Consider the following 23,889-nt stretch of genomic DNA (forward strand, 5'->3'; position numbering starts at 1 on the left):
CATCTCTGGCCATCTGTCGTCTCACCTTCATGAGATGACCTTAAGTCACAAGGACCATCTTCTGGCTTTGTGATGCACTGTGAAATCTTAGTCCCTGACATGAGCCTAATCATTTTCACAACAACAACAATAATACTGGTGATTCTTTTTTTTGTTAGTAATAGGAGAGCTGCCAGCTGTGATTTAGCACAAGGGGATTCTATTTTCAGCTTGTTCTTTCTTAACTAAGAAAACTGACCTTATTTAAAACTCTCCTCTTTGCACAGTTGGCTACAGTGCCCAGCTTGCTAGCTGGTAACTAGCAAAACCACTGAAGTTGAGAGAATGAAGTCTGGAAAACTTTGACGGCATACATAAATGTTAGTTTGACACTTACATGTAATTCCAATTTTGTATAGCTCTCTGAATTTTTGATTGTAGCCTTCTCCTGGCACATAGTCTCCAAGGCCAATGGTGCTCAGGGAAATGAAACAAAAGTAAAAAGATTCCAAAAAATTCCAGTCATCTTCCAGAACAGAAAATATTGCTGCTGGGATAAAGAAAAAGCACGAGACAGTGATGAACCCAAGGACCACGGCATGGATAATTGCAACAACCTGCTTGGAGAAGCCCCAGCGAATGTGGAAATATACTACAGGCCGCCTGGTAACATAAACAATGATGCGCTGCACCACTGCTGTCAGGAAAAGCAGTGTAAAAGGGATCCCGATGACTGAGTAGATGATGCAGAAGGCCTTTCCTCCATCAGATAAAGGCACTGTGTGTCCATAACCTGGAATAAAACAGAGGAAAGGCATAGAATAAGCTTGAAATTGAAACTGGAATAGCTATGTGCCAAAGCTGGGACTGCACGCACCAGTTCGATACTGTTTGTATTTCGTGAGACAAAGAACCGCTCCACTATTGCTAAATCTGAACTCTGTTATTCTTGACAAACGCTATTCAAAGAAGGCCTCTTTTAACCAGACATACAGCTGAATTATTGGTGATAAGTAAAAACAAGGAAGGATTTTTATACTTCAAAATTGTGAACATAATTGTATTAAACCTTGTTTTGGATAAGGAGGTACTGCGTGGTCAGGAGCAGGGAACCTATGCCAGGAAATGTGTGTTCTACTGTAGGTTTTTCTGTCGTCCTTTTTGTTTAGTTTTGCCAAGTCATGCAACTTTTTCTTTTTCCCACCTTGTCAATTGGGACAATATACTTCAGAAAAGCATTCCTAGATCTACTTTGTAGTAAAACACTCTAAAAACTTTTATGAAGAGAATTTAAATTGCAAAGAAGTATTACAATTAGCATTCTACACTAGATATTTCCATACTTCTACAAGGTGTTTAGACGATAATCCACTTAAGATACTTAAAAGCAGAACAAACATTTCCAGAGCAAAAATTCTCCTATCTAACCACTGCAACTGGACTTTCTGTCTAGTCATTTATGTATTAGAAATATCAGTATTTATGTATTAGAAATATCAATATAATCTATTTAGAGTACAGAAATGTATCCACTGTTGTACAGGCTGATCATGGCCAGCAATCTTGATTCCACAAATGCGTGTGATTACACTTGCTTACAGTGCAAGCAGCTACTCTTCCAAAGGAACCTATGCCAGACAGCTTGGTTTCAAATGTAAATCACAGGCGCAGAAAAGAACAGTAAATGCAGCATAAACCAGGAATGCTTTCTTCTGTTTGCCAACAAACAAAATGAGTATTTTGTTTTCACTGCAGCAAGGAAGAAGAAATCTCTTGAAATCTAGTTTGAGGTTTGCACACTGCAAGCAAGCACAGACAAGCCCTACTAATTCTGCAGCCCCAATTCTGCTAGCTCACTCAGGTTATCTTAATGCTGTACAGTGAAGCATTTTCTAGAGCTGCTGCAGCTAGCTGTGCTGAGGAAGCTCACCCTGACCTAGGCCAGTCTGCCCAGCATGGCACTAGACCAGACAGGCCCTAAGCACTTCCTGGGAATGCCCGCCTGCTCCCCTGTGAAACCGGCTGCTCAGCATGCCCCTTCAGGTTTTACAGGAGCACAAAAAGTTTCCCCTCTAGATTAATGAATTTAATAGTAGAAATATTGACCTTTAAAGTTTTCCAGAAGGGTAAACAAAGCAAATGGTTTTTCCTCAAAATATAGAGAGACATTTCTAGATAATGAAGGACATACCAAATGTCTTACCATTCCAACATACAAAGTCTTATGAGACTAGATCTGTAAGGTATAGTTTCTCCGTGTTAGCTAACCCGACAGGAATCTTCAGTTGCATTTGAATTTTAATATTATGAATAATCTATCCAAGTTCAGTCTTTTGAACCCCAAAATATATTACGGGGTATTTCTTTTAATGTGGAGAATTACTCAAAGCCATTATATATCATTAAGGATTTTAAACATGCTAAATTGTCTAACAATTCCTACTTTGTGCTGTTTACAGCACCTGTCCCATTTTTGCTGCCATCTTCTATTCAGCTTTCAAAACAACTGAAAAACTAAGTATTATTTTAAGCACAAGGTGTGGAGGGGGAGAGGGGAGAAAGTAATATATGGCTTTTTCGTGCTCATCTTCTGTTTATTATAACCTTTTGAGATGAGGGAACCAAAACTGCACACAAATCTCAGCTGCAGCTGAATCATAAATTTATACCATGGCAAAGACTATTTCTGATGTTCTCTTGTCCATCCCTAATCATCCCTAGCATTCATCTGGCTTTGCTAGCTACTGCTGAACACTGAGTTAACAATTTCTTGTAACTGTCTACCAGAACAGCAGGATCTTGCTCTTGAGAAGCATCCATCAGTGCAGATCCCATCACTCCATATGTGAAACTAGGATTACTTTTGCTCTGCATCACCTCATATTTTATCTTCATTCATTTTAAAGTGCCACTTTATTGTCCAGTCAGACTGCAATTCTTCCATCATCCTTACTACCTTAAATAAATCTAGTCTTTAAACTTTATTACCTCACTGTTCATCCCCTTTTCCAGGTCATTTATGAATACGTTGAATAGCACAGCTCCCAACACAAGCCTCTGAGGAACAGCACTTGTGACTTTCCTCTATTTCAAGAGCTAACCATTTTTCCCCACTCTGTTTTCTACGTTTTTCTATCTTCTAGCCATATAAGGACCCACGCTGGTTGCTTAGCTCCCCAACTCTAGGTTTGGAAGAGAAGATCTGTGTCTTTGAGTTGATCATAGGGTGTCTATCACTGACTCATGTGACACATGCACGGAAAAGGCAACTGCAATCCTACATCACATCAAGGTGTCCTCAGTAAAGCAGAACCAGAGGTGTATTAGTTGTACAAGACATAGATCAGTCCTCATCTGGAATAATGAATCTCATTTTGCATATCCAAGCTTAAGAATAAAATCACCCTGCAACAAGAACAGAAGAGAGTTACTGAAACTATCAGGGGATTAGAGACTGTTCTGTGAGAGGAAGCTAAAATTGGATGGCTTCCTTGGCACAGCTGAATGAAGACTGAAAGGTGATATAGCATCTCCCTGTTAATGCATCAGAAGACAAGCAATACCAAGGGAGAAGTATTTTAGATGAAGAACAATATTGCCACACAAACAAATAGCTTTGATGTAGCCATGAATAAATTTGTTCTAGAAGTTCAAAAAGTGTTTCTAAGCTTCAGAGTAGAGTTTTGGAACAGCCATCCAGTTACAGTACTGGAGGAAGAACCCAGACATATTTAAGATGGAGCCTGATAAAGCTCAGTAATTAATGATAACTAATGTGATGAGCAGAAATTGAGCTTGTAGACTCAAACTTCCTTGCAAGCTCCAGGTTCCTAAAATTAGTGCATGTTTGCACCGCACAATTAATCCAAACTTTCAGTAATTTGAACCCAAATATCCATACCACATATGCAAAAATAAACAAAAACAGAACAGGCTGATAGTGATTTAAGTTCAAGCTCTGCTCTACCTCAGGTAGCAATCAGCTCATTTCTTAGTGAGGATATGCTCCAGTGCTGATACCTCTCTAACACTTCTCTGATAATCCTTTCTGAAGGACAAAATATTCCTCCAGGTACGACCCAGAGTGCACCCAGACTTGGAAGCAAGTATAGAATCAGAAAGACTGTACTACAGGGAGATTTGCAAATTTGCAACTAGATTGGATTAAATTGGATGCTCAAACCAGTCTGCCACTTACCCAGGCTAACCCTTACTGAAACTTTCCCAATTCACAGAAGTAGCTGAGGCGCCTGAAGCAGACACAACCTTTTAACATCTGCTGTTCTGTTGAGGTTGCCACATCACATGAAGGTTAGCTGTGGGGGCCGTGTATCTGCTCCTCAGCTGCTAACAGTTACAGGAAATGTAATAATACAGAGTGTTGCTGTTAGCATACTGAGGAGAGAATACATGCTCAGCTTAACCAGCAGCAGTAACAGGATAACTTCCAACAGGAGTGGAAAAGTGACCAGCATTTGTTTGCTATTCAGGATCCAGAGCCACTGCTTGGGAACAATTCTTTTGACAAGCTTGAGCAAAAAGTCACAATTTATGAGACTATGGCAAGCAGTAAGGAAAGAGTCCCATATTTTTTCCCAGCAGGAAATTGCTTGTGTGACTTCTCCTAACAAAGTCTATACATCTTAGCCCTCAACTGTACAAAAGTCACTAAAAAAATCCCAGCAAAGCCATACATTAGAACAGAGGACACTGGAGAACCAAGGCTGGAGACACTCCATGTCAGTGTTCAGCCATTTGCATTCTATTGCCTCCTGCCTCTGTTCATGCATGTTTGTTGCTTCCTTGTACTGCAGTCTCTTCAGGGCAGAGGCTTTCCATGATCTGTCCAAAAAGTGCCCTGCAGATGCTGATTCTGCTAAATACTAAATAATAAACAGTGTGCCCATTTGCCTTTTTCAGCTGAAACTACCGTGTTCAAAAGCATTACAGCTGCAGTCCTAAGATTCTCTTTATTATGAAAAAAGGATGCTCACAAAAAGGGGACTATTTATATTAGGTTTATTAAAACAAAGTCATTTTGTTAACCTATCAAGGAGAGATGGATAGACTTGCTATGGGTGACTAGAATTAAACTGTCCATGTAGCATATCTGATAACTGAGCTACTGATTATAAAGATAGACAAGATTTAGAGACTGCTGTATTTTGATATGTATAAGCTGAACACCAGGTAACAACTGCTCCTTTAAAATCACTGATGTTCAAAAACCAAATGCTTAGATAGCCTGCCCAAACTCAGAAGTAAAGCGACACCAGAGATAAAATGGTATTACCCGCAAAGGTATATAACTTTTTCTACTGCCCATTCACACATTAGCGGTATAAAATATTAGCCATTCTTTCAAGAAAACTCACAGAAAGAAATGTGTGCAAAACTAGTAAGATTTGCCATGTTAAATAAGATCAACGCTCCATCTAGCTCAGCATCCTGAGACAGACAAGAACTTGATGGTTCATATAAAGAGGAAAACCCCCAAAGATATGGACAGCTGGGTTTCAGTTCTGCTCATAAATGGGCATTTTTTTGTTAAAAGTCATAAAAGTCACTCCAACTTATGACTTGGAAGACTTCTATTGTTAGTGTTCACATAAATATATGTAATACTTTATCTTCTCTGATGTAATTTTGAATGTCCTCACAATGTCCTACAAAACTGCTTATTTTTAAAAATCATTTGAAACATTTAAATCTTTTTACATTGATCTTTATGCAGAGAGTTATACAGGTCAGTTATGTGTTCAATAAAATAATTTTCCATTTGCAGTCTTTCAAGTCAGTCTCTTGTTCTTATATCTTAGAAAAATGCTTGGTCATAGTTTTTCTATACTTTTCAGTCTTTTGTATCCCTCTCTTGAGATCCTCTTCCAGTTGTTTTCCTCTTCTGTCTTCCCTGTATCTAACTGTTCCTGCTAGATCACTCTATGTGGAGAAATATCCAGAACTGATCATTTCATTCCAGGTAAGAGAGATTTTCTCCCTCCATTTTGATACATCACCACATTTTGTTCGTTTTCCAGAGTCACTAGGCAGCTCACAACAATGCCCAACTCATAACAGTCTATGTCAAACCCAGCACTATTTACAAGCATTTCACACTACTCTTCCACATTGCATTACCTTGGCACGAGTTGGCACTGCTCTTTTCTCTTCTTGTCCTTCTCAGCTGTTGCTTTGGACCAATCTAAGTAGTTCTATGTCATTGCTATTTTGTGTCTCTTCATAGTCATTCCTTCCTGTAGTTTATTAAGGAACTGGTCTTCTTTCTGTTAAGAAACACCAGCCTTCTTACAGACCCTTTTGTGACCCTAAACAAAGCATACAGTAGCAAAGCACAAGGGTGCTGCAATTGTGTATTGTGACTCCAGGATTTCGTTACCCAGCCTGGATTTCTAGACAGGAGTCCCCCAGAGGCTGCCTTGAAGGGTGGGTGTGTTTGTCTGATGTCAAGTGAGGCAAGCAAGAGGCAAACAGTGGTGCCACCGTCCTCAGTAAGCCTCTCCCAACAGTCTCTCTCAGGCTACAGCGCTGAAACCTAGATGATACATTTGTAGGTGGCAGCACTGGCTCTCTCCCTTGAGCCTCTGTTACACTCTCAGGGCTTCAGCTGTCTAATATCCCTCTCACAAGAGGGGGACCTTAGAGCCCAGAGACCCCAGTTCCACAGGATCACAGCGCACCCCTCTCCCTGAATGCCTTAAGCAGTCAATGCCAGCAGTCAATGGTCTTGTGCTATCTGCTTGTTTCTGCCTAGTGATCTCTCTCCCCCTTTCCTTCCATGTGTTTTGTCAAGCCACCACCCCTCAGGTCCATTCCCCCAGCCCAAGGTGACCTGTTGCACCGCTACCAGCCTATGCCACAACACTGACCTTCTCACGGGGAGGTGTCCAGCATACCCACACTCCACCCTGACTCACCTACTCCAATGGCAGAGGCACAACACCCAATCCAAAAGTGGCAGCACAACATGACAAGTATGCTACTCCCTTCGCTGATCTGAGCTAGCGTTCATGAAGAGAAGACAGTCCTTGAAGTCTGACCATAATCTCAAAATGTCCCAACAGATGAAGTGAACTATGTGCTGTATGTTAAAGCCATGCAAAAAATCTTCTTCATTCACTCCAAGCACAACATGACTCACTGGAATATGGTGATGAAGACCAGTAATAGTATTTACATAATTTCTACATTATTTTTATATAAACATTTGACATGCTCCAGAATCTGTGTTTAACACTGAAACACATCCTTCTTCATAACTGGTCTCTTATCCTCTCTAAAATATAAGGGAAATGTCAGTTGATGGTATACCCAAGTGGTAGTGAGAACCCAAGTAAGTTTCTTTATTGCTATGAGGAGCACAGCAATAACCAAAGTGATGAGAAACTTGCCCTAAAGAGTTCAAATCAACAACATTATGATTAAAGTAGATGATTAGGAAGCTTATGTAAAGTACCAAAGCTTACTGTGCCATACGTTACAAGGCAAAGGTGACCTACCACATAAAATGAAAGAAATTAAACGGAAAGATATGCTACATTATTACGCACATCTACAGATGCCAAAGCATTGTTCAGAGTCAAATCACCTTTGAGAAAAAGTATTTTGCTTTTGCTGCTTCTGTTAAGTGTGCACTGGGAAGCACACAAGTGACCAGCTTTAAAATCAAGTGATAATTGTAGGCAGGTAGTTAACTAATCTTTTAGCTTGTGCTGTCACACATAAGCATCTCTTCCCTGTATTGCAGACAGGAAAAAGAATTTTAAAGGACTGCAGGAAAAGACATGAAGGATAGTCTTTTGTTAAAAATGTGCATTCTAGCATCATGCTGCTAGAAAACATTTTTCAGAATTTTTAGTCAGAGGTTTGAGACACAGCAATGCCATTAAAACAAGATATTAAAAGAGCTGTATGTCAGAAAAGGAGGAGTAAATATTAAAAGGTCAGCAATCCAGTTTTGTTAAACTCACCTGAAAGCCTTGATTTCCGATCAGGCTGAGATAAGCTACCCTATATGGCAGAAAGGAGAGAGGAAAAATTCCACCATGATGGGCCTCTTTAAGACCCAGAAATTGTTTAGATGTCACATTTTGCTACCTCCTCAGTTGAGCTAATGAAACTGGGTTTTTTTTTTTTTTGGGGGGGGGGGAGGGGGGAGGAGGAGCAGGAAGAGGAAGAGATGCTTTAAACTGACGCCAGATCATTTCATCAATTAAAAGAAAATTGGGGGAAAGTGAGAAGGAGGACATTTATTTGAAACCCAGTTCATTTCACAAACCAAAGCTTACAGCACAGTCCCTAAAACAGCTTTGCCACTGAAAAAAACATTCATTAACTTCATCCTCACACAGCATCAGTAAAAATAATTTAAACTTCCCTTAAAGTTATTTGATTTGGTGTTATTCCAGCTCCCTTCAATAACAATATATCCCTCAAACCTGACAAGAATGAAACTAGTAAACGATTCTAGTTTCCTACAGATTTATGTCCTTAGTCCCCTGAAAACTTATCCCATCCCCATGCCTTCTCTGGGAGCCGCACAACAAGACACAGCATGAGTTCTTACTGGCCCAGACCTATGCACAGGATGAGGCTTCTGGTGGAAAATCCCATCTGATGCACAGCTTTGCAAAAGTACTAAGAAGAAATTGTATGCAATACATAAATAAATGCTTGGCAGTATAAGAATTCATTAGAATTCATTATTTAACAAATATTTTGTCTCTATAATATTTTAAACAAATTCAATAAGCATTTGGAATTTAGTATGTAAATAAATACTTAAAAATAAAATAAAAGTGGCTTGAAAGTATTCCATGTATCATGTAGGAAATATCAATACAGTTGATATTCTTATCAGTTGTTTTATACTTATTGTGCCAGGTGCTGCACCAAAACAGTAAAAAGATGCCCTTGCCCCAAAATCTTACAACTTTGGCATAAAATATGAGCCAGCAAGTGGACACAAACTCTAAGGTAGAAATAGGAAAAAGAAAGCGTGAGATGATACTGGGCAATGTGAGATACAACAAAGTCAAGATACCACCTGCATCATCACTGCTTAACCCACACTTTTTTTTTTCTTTTTTAAAATAGGAATCACAGAAGAGAAAATATTTAAAGAAGGATCTGAAAGAAAATAATATGCTTAATCACAGAGATCTTCATTAAAAGTGGCAGCACTGGAGAGGAAAGCAACAACAGCCACATGTTAAAATTTTCTTTTAAAGATTTTAAGTTCTGTCTCAAAATCAGCTTCACATTTTTTCACATACTCTCCCTTGGCCATGAATTATGCAAGGAAAATCTGAAGTGCATTAAGTCTTTCCAGGTGAATTTAACAGTGGGGATCAGAACAAAAGATACATTAGGTATCTATTTTTTTCTTAACTATAGAAAAAAATACAGTGCCATTCCCTATAATGAGAACTCTCTTGTGTCTTCTTTTGATATTATGAAATTCACTTACAAGTTTCTAGAGTGATATACACTGTCACCATCTGCAGCTTTGCAGGCCTGGCAACTCCCAGATTACAAAGAACATTTCGTAATTCCAAAATTAGGGCAGGGAAATCTTTACATTATTCATGTTTACTGTTAACCCATTTCTATGATCTTCAAGGAATATTCTCTCTATTGTCTGCTGCAAAGCCTGTTAAGATCTTTCTTGCCTTTGTTCCACTCTAGCTGCCAACGTTGGAGAAATGTCTCTACTAGGAAAAATCTCTGCACTATATTAAGGTTGCTGAACACCTTCATATATAAGGGGAGATATAGGAGGTGGAAAAATAGAAGTTATGGCCTCAGCATGCCTTTACAATTTCCAGACGTTTCGATTATGCAGCAGGAGGAACTGTTGTCATTTTAAGTATTCATGACAAATGGTACTAAAGCACAAATAACCTTTTATTTGTTTCTTGCTGAAAATTCTGACATACTTTCACATACATTATTACAAACCTTTTCACTCATGTAGAAATGACAACATAGTCATGTCTTTTCTAACTAGGGAAAAAAATCAGATTCTTGAAAGCTAATGAAAAAGTTTTGCTTTGCTCCACCTTTGAGCTAGTCGCACTCATGATCCACAAACACTAATATAAAAATACATTTTTCAAGAAGGAAAAAAAAGTTTTCAAGCATAAATCGGGTTACAAGACAAAGCAGTAAAAGTACCCTGTTGTCATTTCCATCAGTAACAGAAAAACTGGTAAGTAGTACAGCATAGTAAGGGTGCATCTTAGACTGAAACAATTGGCAGCGTGGACCTAAAGTCAACATTATGCATAGAGGAGCAAGAGTTTACTTCAAATTTGCCCTAATCTGTTCCCAAAGACTGAATGCCCATTAACAGTTGCGGTTAACTGTGCTCCAAGAGTGAAGCTCTCAGTGTTGTTCAATCCAAAAGGAGTCCTGTTTGCGTGCTCCAAGACTGCTCCACAGCGTGAACGAAAATGAGGGGAAGTGGGAACGATTGGAGATTTGTTTCAATAGCACACTCCTCATCTGAACCAAAACCCAACTGCACATTCTCCCACTGAGGGCCAAGAAATCAAATGCCTTCAGAGTTCGAACTCCACATTAACAGCACTTCTCCAGAGTCAACCCCTGCATGTGTGTTCAGCACGCCCATGCCAGAACATCTTAAAAGTACAGTTCCCCATTTGGGATGTGCTTCCTCTTCTCATTTGCAGTCCTGATTTGCTATAGTAAAGTCTTTCACCTGTAAATAGTTTGAGAATTGCCATCATGTTGCAAATATACTGGTGAAAAATAAATGACAGTATTAACAGTTTGTGTGGCTACCTGAACCACAGGTCATTAATGAACATGAGGACTCTGCACAAACTGAAGGGAAATTAGGCCTAATTCTGGGCCAAACCAAAAAAAAATGCTAATAATTTTTACTTCTAATCTAAATAGTCCACATTCCTTTTGTTGGAAAGTTCACTCATCACACCATGTGTGAGACAAGACATATTACAATCTTATGGGCATAACGAATGGCTAGAAAGCAGTAATATTTGGATAGACATTTACTGCTGTTTTAGTCATACAGTTACTATATAAAGAAGTAAGTGAAAAACATTATACTGTATAGTAGTAAAGGCAATGCTGAACTTGCACACAAATGGTTAAGATCCATATGCGGTGGGGGTAACAAGGGAGAGCTCAGTACAGACATTACACAGTAAAAGGATGCATTGTGCTGGAACTGCATAAACAGCAGACAGAATCCACTGCATGGGAACAAACTACAGCCATAAGAATAAGTACAGAAATTAATATGTCCCTCCCACATCTGGGACGATAACTAGTGAGTGTCTGGCTCAATAATGTATCTTCTCAGTAAAAGCATCAGAGAGAAATACTACTCAAAAGATAATAACTTTAAGTGGAAAATGATAGCATTCTTTCATGTCATAGCCAGATACTGGATCTTGCTAATCCTGCCTGGATACAGTATAAATGAGTGAAGCATACACTACCAACTCCATGGAACTGTTACACCCTTCTAGCACAGGTCTCTAATTAGCCAGTCTATGTGAAAGCACACATTCCTCCCCAGCCATCACCAAAAGGGAACCCACTGTGAGACAAAGGTGGTAGAACTACAGTTAAGGCATATATTCCATTTCCAGGGCCATTAAACTTGCCTTTAGAAAGGTACAAACTCCACAGGGGAAGTTTGGATTCTCCATGCTCTCAGCTGGCAAAGCTTTCCCTCTTAGCCCGTGTGAGCAGGAAAATAGATTTTCCAAACCCTAGCTGTAAGCTAAACAGTTTGTATGAAACTGTCCATTGTCAAACTCCTTTTTGTTATGAGATGCTAAACCTTGATCCTGACATGAAGTATGCATAGGCTGGACCTGTGTTCCCATAGAGTCCTGCTGACTTCAATCATGTTTTTTGAAGCAACATGTCATTAAAGACTTCATGCCCTGAGTGCACATGGCTTTACAGTGTTCAAGGCAGGAACAAAGACTAAACATGTGAGCATAATCAGCAGACAGAGCTCTGCTACACCTTTGTGGCAAAACATTTGGTCTTTAATTCTATCACAGATAACAGTCAGAAGATATGCATGCATTTCTGGGTTTACTTTTTTTTAGCCAACTACTTTTTTTCAACTAGAATTCAGTTCCTCTTAGTCATATTCTGGATTTAAGACTCTGTAAGGGTTAAACTGTAATCAAACCAGGATCCATCTGGTGTTTGGATTCCCCTGCCCCTCCCAAGACCTCAGTAACAGCACATTTCTAGAAATACCTATCCAAAATAAGAGCATTGCATCTTTAGATCTGCCTCTAGCAAATATTCAGCTTAAGTGAGGAAACGTGTATTTTGCAGCAACAGTTACTTCCATCTAATCTCAGATTCATTTTTCAATGGAAAAAACAGAAAAAGGAAAACCACAAAAGCCTGTGGAACACAAGCCAACCAACAGGTCAAAAGCAAGGTTAGACTTCCTGAGGGCTCCTCTGAGAATTCAGCAAGGAGAACTCCAATTATTCTTTTATTGGTTTACCTGCCCGCTAGGCAACAGATGGTCTAAAATCTGTGTCAAAGTGGGGTACCCACCAACAGACTATTTTATTATGAATGTTTCTTGGTAGAACAAACTCCATGAGTCTCCAAAACTAAAATTTGATAGAAGAGAAATATAAATGGGCTTTAGCAAGGAAGCTTTACTTGTAATCCTCTGAAATGTTAGGAAACAACATTTTGTGCTGATTTTTTGATTAGGGTTTTTTTCACTGCTATGCATGGCAGCACATGTACAGCAGCATTCCTACCATAATAGATTTTTAAAGCCATTGATCACCAACATTAATATGCAATCAAAGAAACAGGTTAATGCAACACCCTCTTAAGTTCAACATTATCTTCGAGGTATTGAGAGGGGTAAAAGCCTTTCTGCAATTCTTCTTCCTGGGAATCAAACTCCTAAATATTCAATGTAGGAAAAGAACTTAGCCTGGAAAATGTCTCAGAGATTCTGATAGACCAGGAGGGAGGAAATGACATTATCTACTAATTTAGCTAGTAGTTTGCCCACGACACTGACAGTCTCATTACATATGTTAATATGGTACAAAGCATGACAAGACTCTAACCTTGACTGCAACATAAAGGTGACATTATGTCTTAAACAACACTGATAGTTCCAGATTTGGTCTTTAGATACAGCAGTCTGCAACAGTGATACTGATGGAAAAAATCTGTTTTAGCAGCTGACATCCATTTAGCATCTAACTGGCACTGAACCTGAGAGCATATATACTTTTTGAACAGAGCAGCAGAAGATGGAGCTTGTTCTTTGTAGGAAAAGATCTGGAACTGTTTTTTTTCATGTTGCAACTTTCTCTTCCCTCAACCTCAATTTTTGCTGTAACAGCTTGTAAAGTTCTGTCAATTACTTCAGCCTCCTACCACTTGAAAGACCTTGTTTATACACAGGGTACTATATGGATGTAGCAGCTGCCACTGCTGAACCTGGCACCCGTGAGGTATGGTACTCAGCTTGAAAAGAACAAAAGTCAGGTGCAGTTTACTGGCAAGAGGTTTACAAAAATTTATAATGGGCACTTGTTACTATCCCAAATGTGTCTTGGATGTATCAAAAAACTTGAACACATCTCAGTGGCATGTACTGCAGTACTTTAATCAGGTATCTAATTAGTGAACAGTACCTATGTAGCTTTGCTAAGTTATCATTTCTTGCACTGAAATGAGCCACAGTTGTTATTCTTTCTACCATCTGGGAATAAAGAGAAACAACCAGCTGCAGATTAGTATGCTTCCCACCTCCGCTTCTGAAACAAAAATTGCTTTATTGTACCATCAGGAAGAACCAAGCATGAAAACAGTGAATGAAACTGGTATTGTGGGCAGTAAAGAATTACCACACAACATTAAAAAACTAGGCAATTCCAGGCTGTAGAGTTAAAATCAAATCTGCAAGCAGCATTTTTGCATTAAAATGCAACATCACATGGAAGAAAGTATTATCTACTGTATACAGCAGGGGAGTAGGAATTTATTCTCCTAATCTTGTTATTGATTTGACATATGGAACTCAGGGGAATTACTTGCACTAGCTTCCTTGTTTGGCAGAAGACGACACACAGTCTTTACCTATATTTGTAAGATATTTCAATATTTCATATTTAAAGGAATCAGACATAATAATGCATCTATGTTAAAAAATAAAAATCCTATTTCTGCCTTGTATTTTAATAGCTATTTCTGAGAAATACGAAGAATTTAACAGCACACAGAGCAAAATAAAAGCATATCAACACCGACCACCAAAAATCAGAGGATCAAATAAGAAAAATGCATCATTTTCCACTTCTACAGAGGTATATTCCATATGGAAAATCAAATTATAACTTAAAAAAAAAATCCTTCCCACTTCTGAAGTTGAGACAGTGTTTACACAAAGGCTAAAGTGAAATATGTTTTCAGATGAGTTCTCTGGCTTATTCAAAATTCTGAATCGCAATTCAAAATATGATGCATGATGGTACTCTACCATCTGAATACAGGCTGGCTGAATATACTCACGTTCACGTTTCATGTTCATAATAAAACATTAATTTGCAAGGCCCAATGGGGAAACACTTAATGCTTTGAGAGTTAACTCACTGAACCATAAGCACATTTTATAGATATACTAGTCTTATTAAATCATTCACATCTTTAGGATGTTCCATATAGCAAATAAAAACTCTGAGAACCATAAACTTGCCTAGTCACACAGAAATCGGGATGGCTTAGGATAATCACAACTGTATGTCCTACCAACAAATTAAGGGAAAACAAAAGAAAAAACCATCATGGTAACTGCATGTACTATTTCTGTTCATAGGAGGAAGAAATGTAGATTGTTTCACCTAACTAGAAGAAATTATTTAGAAATAAATTATGATACAGTATTTAAAAAAACTGCAGATGCTTGCTAACAACGTAAAGATACAGACAGAGCAACGTAAATGCTTCACCATTTTCAAATACTATATTATCTGCTTAGGTTAACGGCAATTTATTTTAAAACAGTAAACATTTATTTGTTTTGTTAGAAAAATGCCTCTTTGATGTTCTCAGAAATTCTCATAACCCTTCTACTTCCTACAGTATGATTTTCCTAGTGAAAATACATCAGTCTAACCACCAAGGGATAGAAAAGGATATTCCTGCACAGAGTGACTGCAGGCGACATTAAATCAACAGGACAACTCATCAAAAATGCTCCATCTGCCCAATCAAAATGGTGGACCCACTGTGTCAAAGACTGTCAACACTGATAAATGATTTTGAGTCCTATTTCTTAAACCATAAGGTAGCACAAGGATCAGAAACTGCTTAGCAGCCATCCCATATGAAAACTGAGTCATAGTAAGGTTTCTCATAGCCAGCACCCTCTTGTCAGCGCTCGCATTTGCAAACCCTGGCCAAAATGAAAAAGGATCAACATAACCTGTGACTCTCTAAGGAAAGTGTGATGCTTTAAGTGGCATCTCTCAGACTTCAGTATGGGGGGGGGGGGGTAAACTGAAGACTAATTCCACAATCAGGGCTTAACACTGAACAGCCTCAGTCAACAATTTATAAATTGCTAGTTAACACATCTTTTCAAGGGAAGTATTTCTTTCCAGGAGCCTGACCCCAGAAAGACATCAAGTTTCTTATAGTTCTCAATGACTAGAATTTGCAAACAGGTTACAGTGACTAAACACAATGGTATTACTGCATTACTTTCTTACTAGTTTCAAAGGCAAGGCAAAATATCAGATAACACCAGTTATTGAGTGGGGAAAAAATACAAGGTTCGCCTTGAGATGTGTGTACCTAAGATACACTGCATGGAGTCCCAGCAGGATGTAAAAATATTTTGGTGCCGGAAACTGTATTAACAAAGACAACGCTTGTCAAAATGTTTCAGCTTTGCTAGCTCTCATTTTAATCTTGCTTGAAATAATGCTCCTTTACAAGGGGCAGTCAGCAGTTGTCAGATACATCACCGTTACAGGAAACGCATTCCTAGGTTGCCAGCTCCTTTCTTACATCTGTTGTTAACTTGGCCTGTGAAGTTTTTATTCTTTCCATGCATTCCCCAATTAGCTACATGAGACAACCAATCTAATCTAAGAGTCACTGCTGAGAAAGAAGATCCTTTCCTTTCTGTGGGTCTACCTCCTCTTAGGTTGACTGCAGCTTATCTGACTGCAATAACTCAGAGCAGCAAAAAAGTGAATACTTTTCCTCTAGGCTGATTTGGCTCACTGTTGGGGCCTGGTCAGTGACAGACCTAGCCCAGGGGAGGAGACAGGACCACATTGGGGGGGGGGGGGGGAATCAGAGGTCCAAGACATCTTCCTTTCAATGGCAGAGAGGTTAGGTAGGCTCGGCCCATTTTGTTTAATGTCACTCTGAGTAAATGCTGTATAAGGAGAGGCAACCAGCACGCTACAGCAGAGCAAACATTGACTTCTTCCCACAAAGGCTATTCATGGATTTGATAAGCTATCAGCTGATAGCAACTGATATCCAGCTTGGTTTTTTGCACAGAGTATACAACTGAACAATTTCCTAGATGGGTGTGGCAATATTTCTACAGTCTCCACTGAAGAAAAGGTATGGAAACATTATTACAGACTTTGATATGACTTCTGTAAGTCGTCCTTTGTGTAGCTGCAACTTCCTAAAATACTACAGAACAGAAAGATATTACTAAAGAAGTTCAAACCAAGAAAATGAAAGCATGTGGAAATGTATCTGCAGGATGGAAAAATTAGTTTAATGTATGAGAATGTGGCCTAGCAGTGGGAGAAGAGAATTGCAAGACGAGGTTCACAGGCTCCTATTCTCAACTATACTAACGACTCTTACGTGATCCTTCACAAATGGTTTTCTTTTTGCCTTAGTTCATCCATTTGTAAAATACGTACAGAAATACCACTATCTCACAAAATGTAGAACATAACAGTGCTCTAATCAGTAAACCAGTTTCTGCTATACACATGCCTGGAATCTACTGATGAAAGATGGTTCAAGAATGTGAAAGATTACCATCTCCCTCATGACATCTAAGGACATAGCCTAATACAAGGCCAAAATTTGGATCTCAGACTTCTGTTTGAGACGTTGAGAGAGTCTGTACCTTTCGCTTTCATCAACATTTTTTTCTGATGACAACTTTTAGTGTAAATGACATTTTCCTGTAAACAGCATACACAGTTCTGTCCAATAGCAATTATCCCCCCAAAATACGACCTGAACATTCAACTAGTTTTGATAGTATAAATAGCTGCACCTACAGGAGTATGACTAAAATAAATCTTTATTTTTTGCACTATAGATGGGCAGAATGTAAGTGTGCAGAACTCCAGTAAAGAAGGCAGGAGTTTGCTCTCCTATATTTACTCTTTCCCTGTCAACACAGTTGTTGACGACTCACAGAACACAGCATCTCGTAATGTTTACAGTTCTTTGCTTGCCCAAATGGAGTTGCAGCAGTAGACCAGAAGTCAGATTGAGGGCCTGGACTGCTCAACAGACATGTAAATATACGTAGGTGAACCAAACATTCTCTTATTCCCACATAAGAGAGCTTCCGTGCCAGATGTTAACAATTCAAAATTATTTACTGCACCATATCCATTTCTGTTCATCATTCTTACAATTTACAGTAGCTAGGACTTTCAAGTAGTAACACAATGATACGTCTTTGATTCTTACTTATTTCTGGTTTACAGCTGAGTCAGCATCCCAATATTAAGTTAAAATACAACCATGAAAATAAGTAACAAGGCATGCTGGAAAGTGTTTAAAGTTTAATTGCCCATTAGTAAATCATACAGCCTAGAGCTTCCAGAACTCTAGAACAGATGGAAGCTTTCTGGTTTGCTTTAGGGTTTTCTCATTTCCTTCAGGCTGTGGGCTTCAAAGGGAAAGGTCTATGCCATTCTTGTACAGCATGCAGTTGAGTAAATAGCTACTTAAATAATACACAGTGTAGCACTTTCATAGCCTTCTCACACTAATCTTAAACATCACAACATTTTCAGGATTTTTACTTTTACAGAGTAAGATTGCAGAATGAAGTCCCCAGTAGTTAAACATCCAAGCTCCTTTGCTTTTTTCCAGGTCCCTGAACACATTGCTATTTCTCAAACACACACTTTTTTTCATGAGAGCTTTCTCTAAAGCCACCTTTAGTATGATTTCAGCACATGGGGAAGCAGGAGAAATTAGACTCTTTGCCTTGCCTTTGCATTTGGTGATTCTGAAGTAACAAAAAAAACTTTACGAATTATATCAGAAAGAGTGGAGGATATCCATTCTAGCTCAACTTAGCAAAATATATGTTTCTCGTGTGCCTTGTAGGCCTAATATCAAAAATAAAAAAAAGTACGAGTCCAAGTGCCACACAGGAGAATTTCAGTGAGGGCTTAAAGATAAGAACATACTTAAGCTCCAATCAAACCAGTGCTGCCATCATTTGAGGTCTTCAGTAGGATCATATTTCCTTCCTCTTGCTAATAAATCTTCTCATATTTAAAAATAATTATAATTAAGTATATAAGCTTTGATGTATAACAAAAATGGAGGAATTAATGAAATGAGTAAATTCTACAATCACTGTTGAGCTGGCTGTTTTCTTTTTCCTTGACACATGAGGTCTTCACCCTGCAATTTTGTGTTTAGCTTGGCTTCAGCATACTTGCGTCACCTGTAGGCACATTATGACAGAAAAGGTGGAAAAGCAGACATGCACCTGTGACAGCATTCCCAGCAGGCTTAGCAGCTGTGTGGTTTTCTGTAGGTCATACCATTTTTATTTCCCCGCAACAGCATGAAAGAGATACCTTGTACTCAATCTTTTAGTTGCACTAAATGTTTCTATATGAAAAGCCCGAACTAGTTTTCACCAATGTTTCAGGAAATACTTAAGCTGAAACAAATTCATAATTTATTTATTTTAATGGCATACAGTTATATCATTTTAACTATATGCAGTGCCTTCACTGCAAACACTTAATGAAGAATATTTAACCTCAAGGTAAAAATATTGTCAATGAAGTTGGGAAAAGGATTCCATTTATACCCATTTCTGCATAATACAATGAGCAAGATTACACAGCCTATACAAAGGAAAAGAGTTCCAAAATCTAAGTGCCATTTGCAACGAATTTGATTCATAAAAGCCAGAATTCTGAAGTTAGTCATCTATCATTAAGATAAGTTTCTGCTTACAAAGAGGTAATGAATAGTACAATATATTTGTAACCCTGCCATTGTAATATCCAAATCTGTTTATTATTTTTTCCCCTGAAACAAGAAACCAACTCATATTTCTGTCTTGAAAACCATTTGCAAAGTAGCTGCTGTGAAAGAATTTCAGGTTATTTAGCTGATTTGATTTAAATAGTCTTTAAATAATTAAATGGCACTGAAGCAAGCATGCAGATACTAACACATAGGATGAAATTCACAGATACATTTTAACCTTCTCATTTTAGCATCAGGAGTTATTTTTAACATCTTCAGAAAATACATTCAGTATGTGGAGCATCATATGCACATGAGGAGCAAAGAAGTGACAAAACCCATTCTCACGGTACTAGTTATCTCAAAAGCTGTGTTTGCAACAATATTAAGTTATGCTTAAAAATCTTCCATATAGAAGTTGCAGGTACTCCAGAAGTTTTCAGCTTGTAGTAGTGGACGGTAAGATAAGGAAAGCCTCTGTCCCCTATTAGCATAACATCAGTCTGTACTCATGAATACCAGAAGAAAGATGGAAACTTATTAAGTTTCTGCTGGTAAACAGCATGCAACTTTTTCCAGAGGGCACAGCCTCACTTTCTCTGCACACAAGCAGGATGGTACTGAGAAGACGACTGGGTTGGCTTGTTCTACTGGCAAAACCTGCTGCCCAACCCAACCTCCTCCCTCAGCTGCTTAGAGAATACTGCCTAGACAAGCTGTTTGCTTTCACATCTGCATTCCCCCAGTTCCAAAAAGATACTGTGATACCCTTCTGAAATTGCTTAAGCTACCAGCACGAAAATCAATTTAGAATACAAACTACAGTAACACCAGGGAAGCATCAGTTAGTAAACTCACCAGGTACATATTTGTGGTCTGGAGACCAGTGGTATACCATCCCACAGTCACCTCTGAACACAGAGTATGAAAACTTCCTTAAACAAAACCACAGGCGAATCTGCATCTTTCATTCCATGATACAGAAAATCCATGTGTTGGTGCAAAAGCCACTCTGATACCTTTCTGAAACACAGCCACTTGAAAAGTTATTTTATTAATTTCTTTATCAGAATCATGCCATTGTTTTTCTTTGTAAGAAACACAAACTGTTTAACACTGCAAACAGGTTCTTAAGGGAAAAAGCGATGGGACGTATTTCTCCTAGGGTCTTCTGGATCATCATCACTAACTACCCTAGAGCTTCAGCTGAACTTTGTACAAATGCCACAATCTTCAAGCAACTACAGCCAGATCCAGAGAGATGGTAGAAATGTAGGCAGCTAATTCTTGAGAAATCTTTCAGAGCTACTCTCTAATCCTGAAGGATCAAAACTCTCTAGGTTCCCTAGTTTATCTCAAATTGCTGAAATTTCATTTCTGGGCATGTCAAGAAGTGTCTTGGCATGGCTGAGTAGCTTATGGCCTAGTTTATCATTAACCTCCAAACAGTGGCTAAACTAGATACTTCTCCCTGGATTATGCTGTTCCTTTATCCAAAAAAAACAGAGGATTAAGACTATGATGAAGTAGGCCAAAGTGAAACACAGAATGAAAAACAGCCAATAAACTATAAAAGGAAAAATTCAGCATTTGAAAGAAGACTTCTTTTAAGTTACGTGCACATAAAAGTGAAACTCCTTCTCAGAAACAGTCAGGAACTGCAGGATTTGACTGTGAATTCCATATATTTGAGAAATCCCGTTCTGAAAGTTGATATAACTTTTTGCTTAGGAATTCAATTTGGAGATGTCAGCTGAATGGTAATAAAAACTCTAGCTTAAAGAAAGAATTATAAATAGAAACTTTTTAATGAAAGGCAAGTGTGAGAGATTAGTCTCTTCCTTTCCAAAAGGATGCAAGTATCACAGATCAAAATAAAGCCAAATACTAGAATAATAATAATAGAATAACAGTAGGCCATGTAATCCCTCTATTACAAACAGCAAATAATTTCAACGTAGTGGAAGCTGGAAAAACAGAGAAATAGCAAACAAAGTTAACATCTACAAAAACTGAACTGATTAATAAGCCCATGGTAGGACACCATCAACTCAATTACAACCTCAAATGTACTCTATATACCATGCTAGAGTTCAATGGGCTGGGTTCCGCCCCCTCCCCCCGGTTCGTTTTTCAGCAGAATGATCTTAAAGCTGATGTAGCAGGACTAAAGAGAGCTCCTGGGCTAGTTCCTCATCCCTGGGAATTTAGCAAGGCAGGTGGAACAGTTCCACGCAGAAGTGAGGACAGAGCTGGTAAAAGAGGCACTCCATCCATCAGCAGCCAGCACTGCTCTGAACAACAATACAGTCATGCTACTCCACAACTGTTCTAATTTCTGCCAGGAGATGGTTTTTACTACTCATTGGCCTGCAAAGCATAAACACTGGATTAGAGCTACTTTTGCCACCCTTTATTTCAGCAAGCACAAGCAGGAGTTTGGCACAGCTTTGGACTGTGCCCACTTGAGAAGCCAGGAACTGCCACGCTACCCAGAACAGAAGACAGGCTAGACCCAGATTTTCTTTCTGCGAGAGAAAACAGCAAAAGCTTTGTACTAGGCACACAAAAGGTAATGTGACCAGTCTACTGGGTGTAGCTGTCATCTCTGGTAACTAAAGAGTGGTCTGCACCCTAAAGCATGAAGCCTAATATTCTTCCAAAATGTTTACTATCATTAATTTTGAAAAATACAGATATTTTGGATATATTCACAGAAGTCGGGGGGGGGTTCCCAAACAAATTCAGAAAAGCTGAGTTTTTTCAAAACTTGATAAATTCCTCCTTTTCTGGTTTTAAATTTGCTGTCTTTTGATTTCACTGAACATTTCCATGTTCTTAGGCTATAAAACAGGGAGACCAGAAGCACCTAATTTACCTTCTCAGTATTATTTTATATGCATCATCCTGTCTCCTCCTACAGCTTTCCGAGATACATAACGGTAGTCTTTTTGCATCCTCTTCCTAAAGATGGCCAAAAAACCTCAGCTCAAATTCTTGAGAAAGGCATTAAGCTGAACTCATCTCAAGTCTCTCACATCCCAGAAGACTGCCTCTTAACCCTGGGGCCAGACTAAAATTTGACGGCATGCAAGTCTGGAGATGTACTATGTTGCGTAAAATACTGAAATATTCCCTGAGAGGAAAGCAGACACAGAATGACTCTTTCACTTTGTGTTTGCACTATTTAACCTGAGAGGTGGGACACTTGGTTCTAGGCCCAGCTCCAGTGAATGTCTAATTATCTGAAAAGGGACAGCCTCAATGACATAGCTCTGACTACCCTGTCCCAGAATGCCCTGTGTCAGTGTGGTTTCTCACATCCTAATTCGACACCCAAACAGTCAGCATATTGAACGTAAACCTCCTCCTCTGGCATCTTTCGCAATCTACCTCTTCATCCCCTTTACGTTTCTTACCAGCACACTCCAATATAAAAACATCTGTCGCAGCACAATCTAGCTTTATCTCCTAGATCATCTCCAGCAAATTACATTTTTCTGTAGATGTTGTTGCTAAGTAACAACGAACTCTTATTCAAAAGGGAGAAACAAAATTCATTCCCAAAGTTTGGAATCCCCACCCAGTGAATAACTGCAATTTATCGCAGGTATTTAAATGATCTACAAGCTGTAAAGAGGAGGAGGAGTACAACGAAACTTCAGTTTTCTGCTGGAGTCAGAAGTGACTAGTGAGACTGATCTGAGCTTAAACCATCAAAGTTTGTACATTTTCATAGAAGAGACAACCGAGTAACTTACAAGTTTCCAGGCATACATTTGATATGAATTATGAAAAGTATTTTTTTCAGTTCATTAATGAGCTAGTACAGGCATCCTCAGGGATATTAACTACATTCTGTTGCCTACAAAATAAATTATTTATTCCACATTAAGTTTGAGTATAGAACAAATAAAAGTTTGCTTTTCCTCTAAAGCCTCTGTGAACTATCCTCTGATTAAGCTAAAATACCCCTCTTCCATAATATATGAAAGATCCAGTGGCCTGAATCTTGCAAGAGACTGTTACATAGACATCATGATGTTTTCATGACATTACCTAATCTTTCATGGATTTGTTAAGATCTGTACTGAATACTGTTAGTATGCACCGGATGTGGGGTCTGTTCCTCTGAAGAGCAAAAAAAAGATCACTTCTTGATAAAAGAATGTGGGGAAAATTATGCGAATTGACAGGTCTCTTCTCCCTGAATTTCTACTATATTTCTAACCCTTCCTCTACAGTACATCCACTGATTTCAGCACAGTCTCCCAATTTGGTATCTTTCATAAATAAATACATAGTTCAGTTTCTCTTACAAATCATTAGTAACAATATTTACAAGAATCAGACCTAAGAGAGAATGGCCTTGAGGATCAAATATTTGCATTAATATTAAATGTAAGCAAGATTCCTCATATCACTTGCCAATAAGGCTCAAACTACTTAACTTGAATGCAAAACTCTCCCAAAAACCATATTGTATCTTCATTGTTCTTCAACCAAGCAGTTTCAAGATAACTAGCCACTATGAGCATTTAGCTATAGCCATTACACATATAGTCTTTACTCTGTTCAAAACACAGCAAGCAGAAACATGAGTGTAGTATGCCA

General features: G+C 38.6%; 1 protein-coding gene across 1 annotated transcript in view; it reads right to left on the reverse strand.

Annotated features, from left to right (window-relative positions):
• Positions 1–23,889, reverse strand: part of KCNK1 (potassium two pore domain channel subfamily K member 1) — a 34,941-nt gene that overhangs the window by 5,520 nt on the left and 5,532 nt on the right. The window contains exon 2 of the mRNA XM_026117298.2: positions 377–772. Within this exon, the coding sequence (XP_025973083.2) occupies positions 377–772 (396 nt within the window). The remainder of the gene's footprint in view (positions 1–376; positions 773–23,889) is intronic.

The sequence above is a fragment of the Dromaius novaehollandiae genome, chromosome 3 (genome assembly GCF_036370855.1).
Source record: "Dromaius novaehollandiae isolate bDroNov1 chromosome 3, bDroNov1.hap1, whole genome shotgun sequence".
NCBI classification, from domain to species: domain Eukaryota; kingdom Metazoa; phylum Chordata; class Aves; order Casuariiformes; family Dromaiidae; genus Dromaius; species Dromaius novaehollandiae.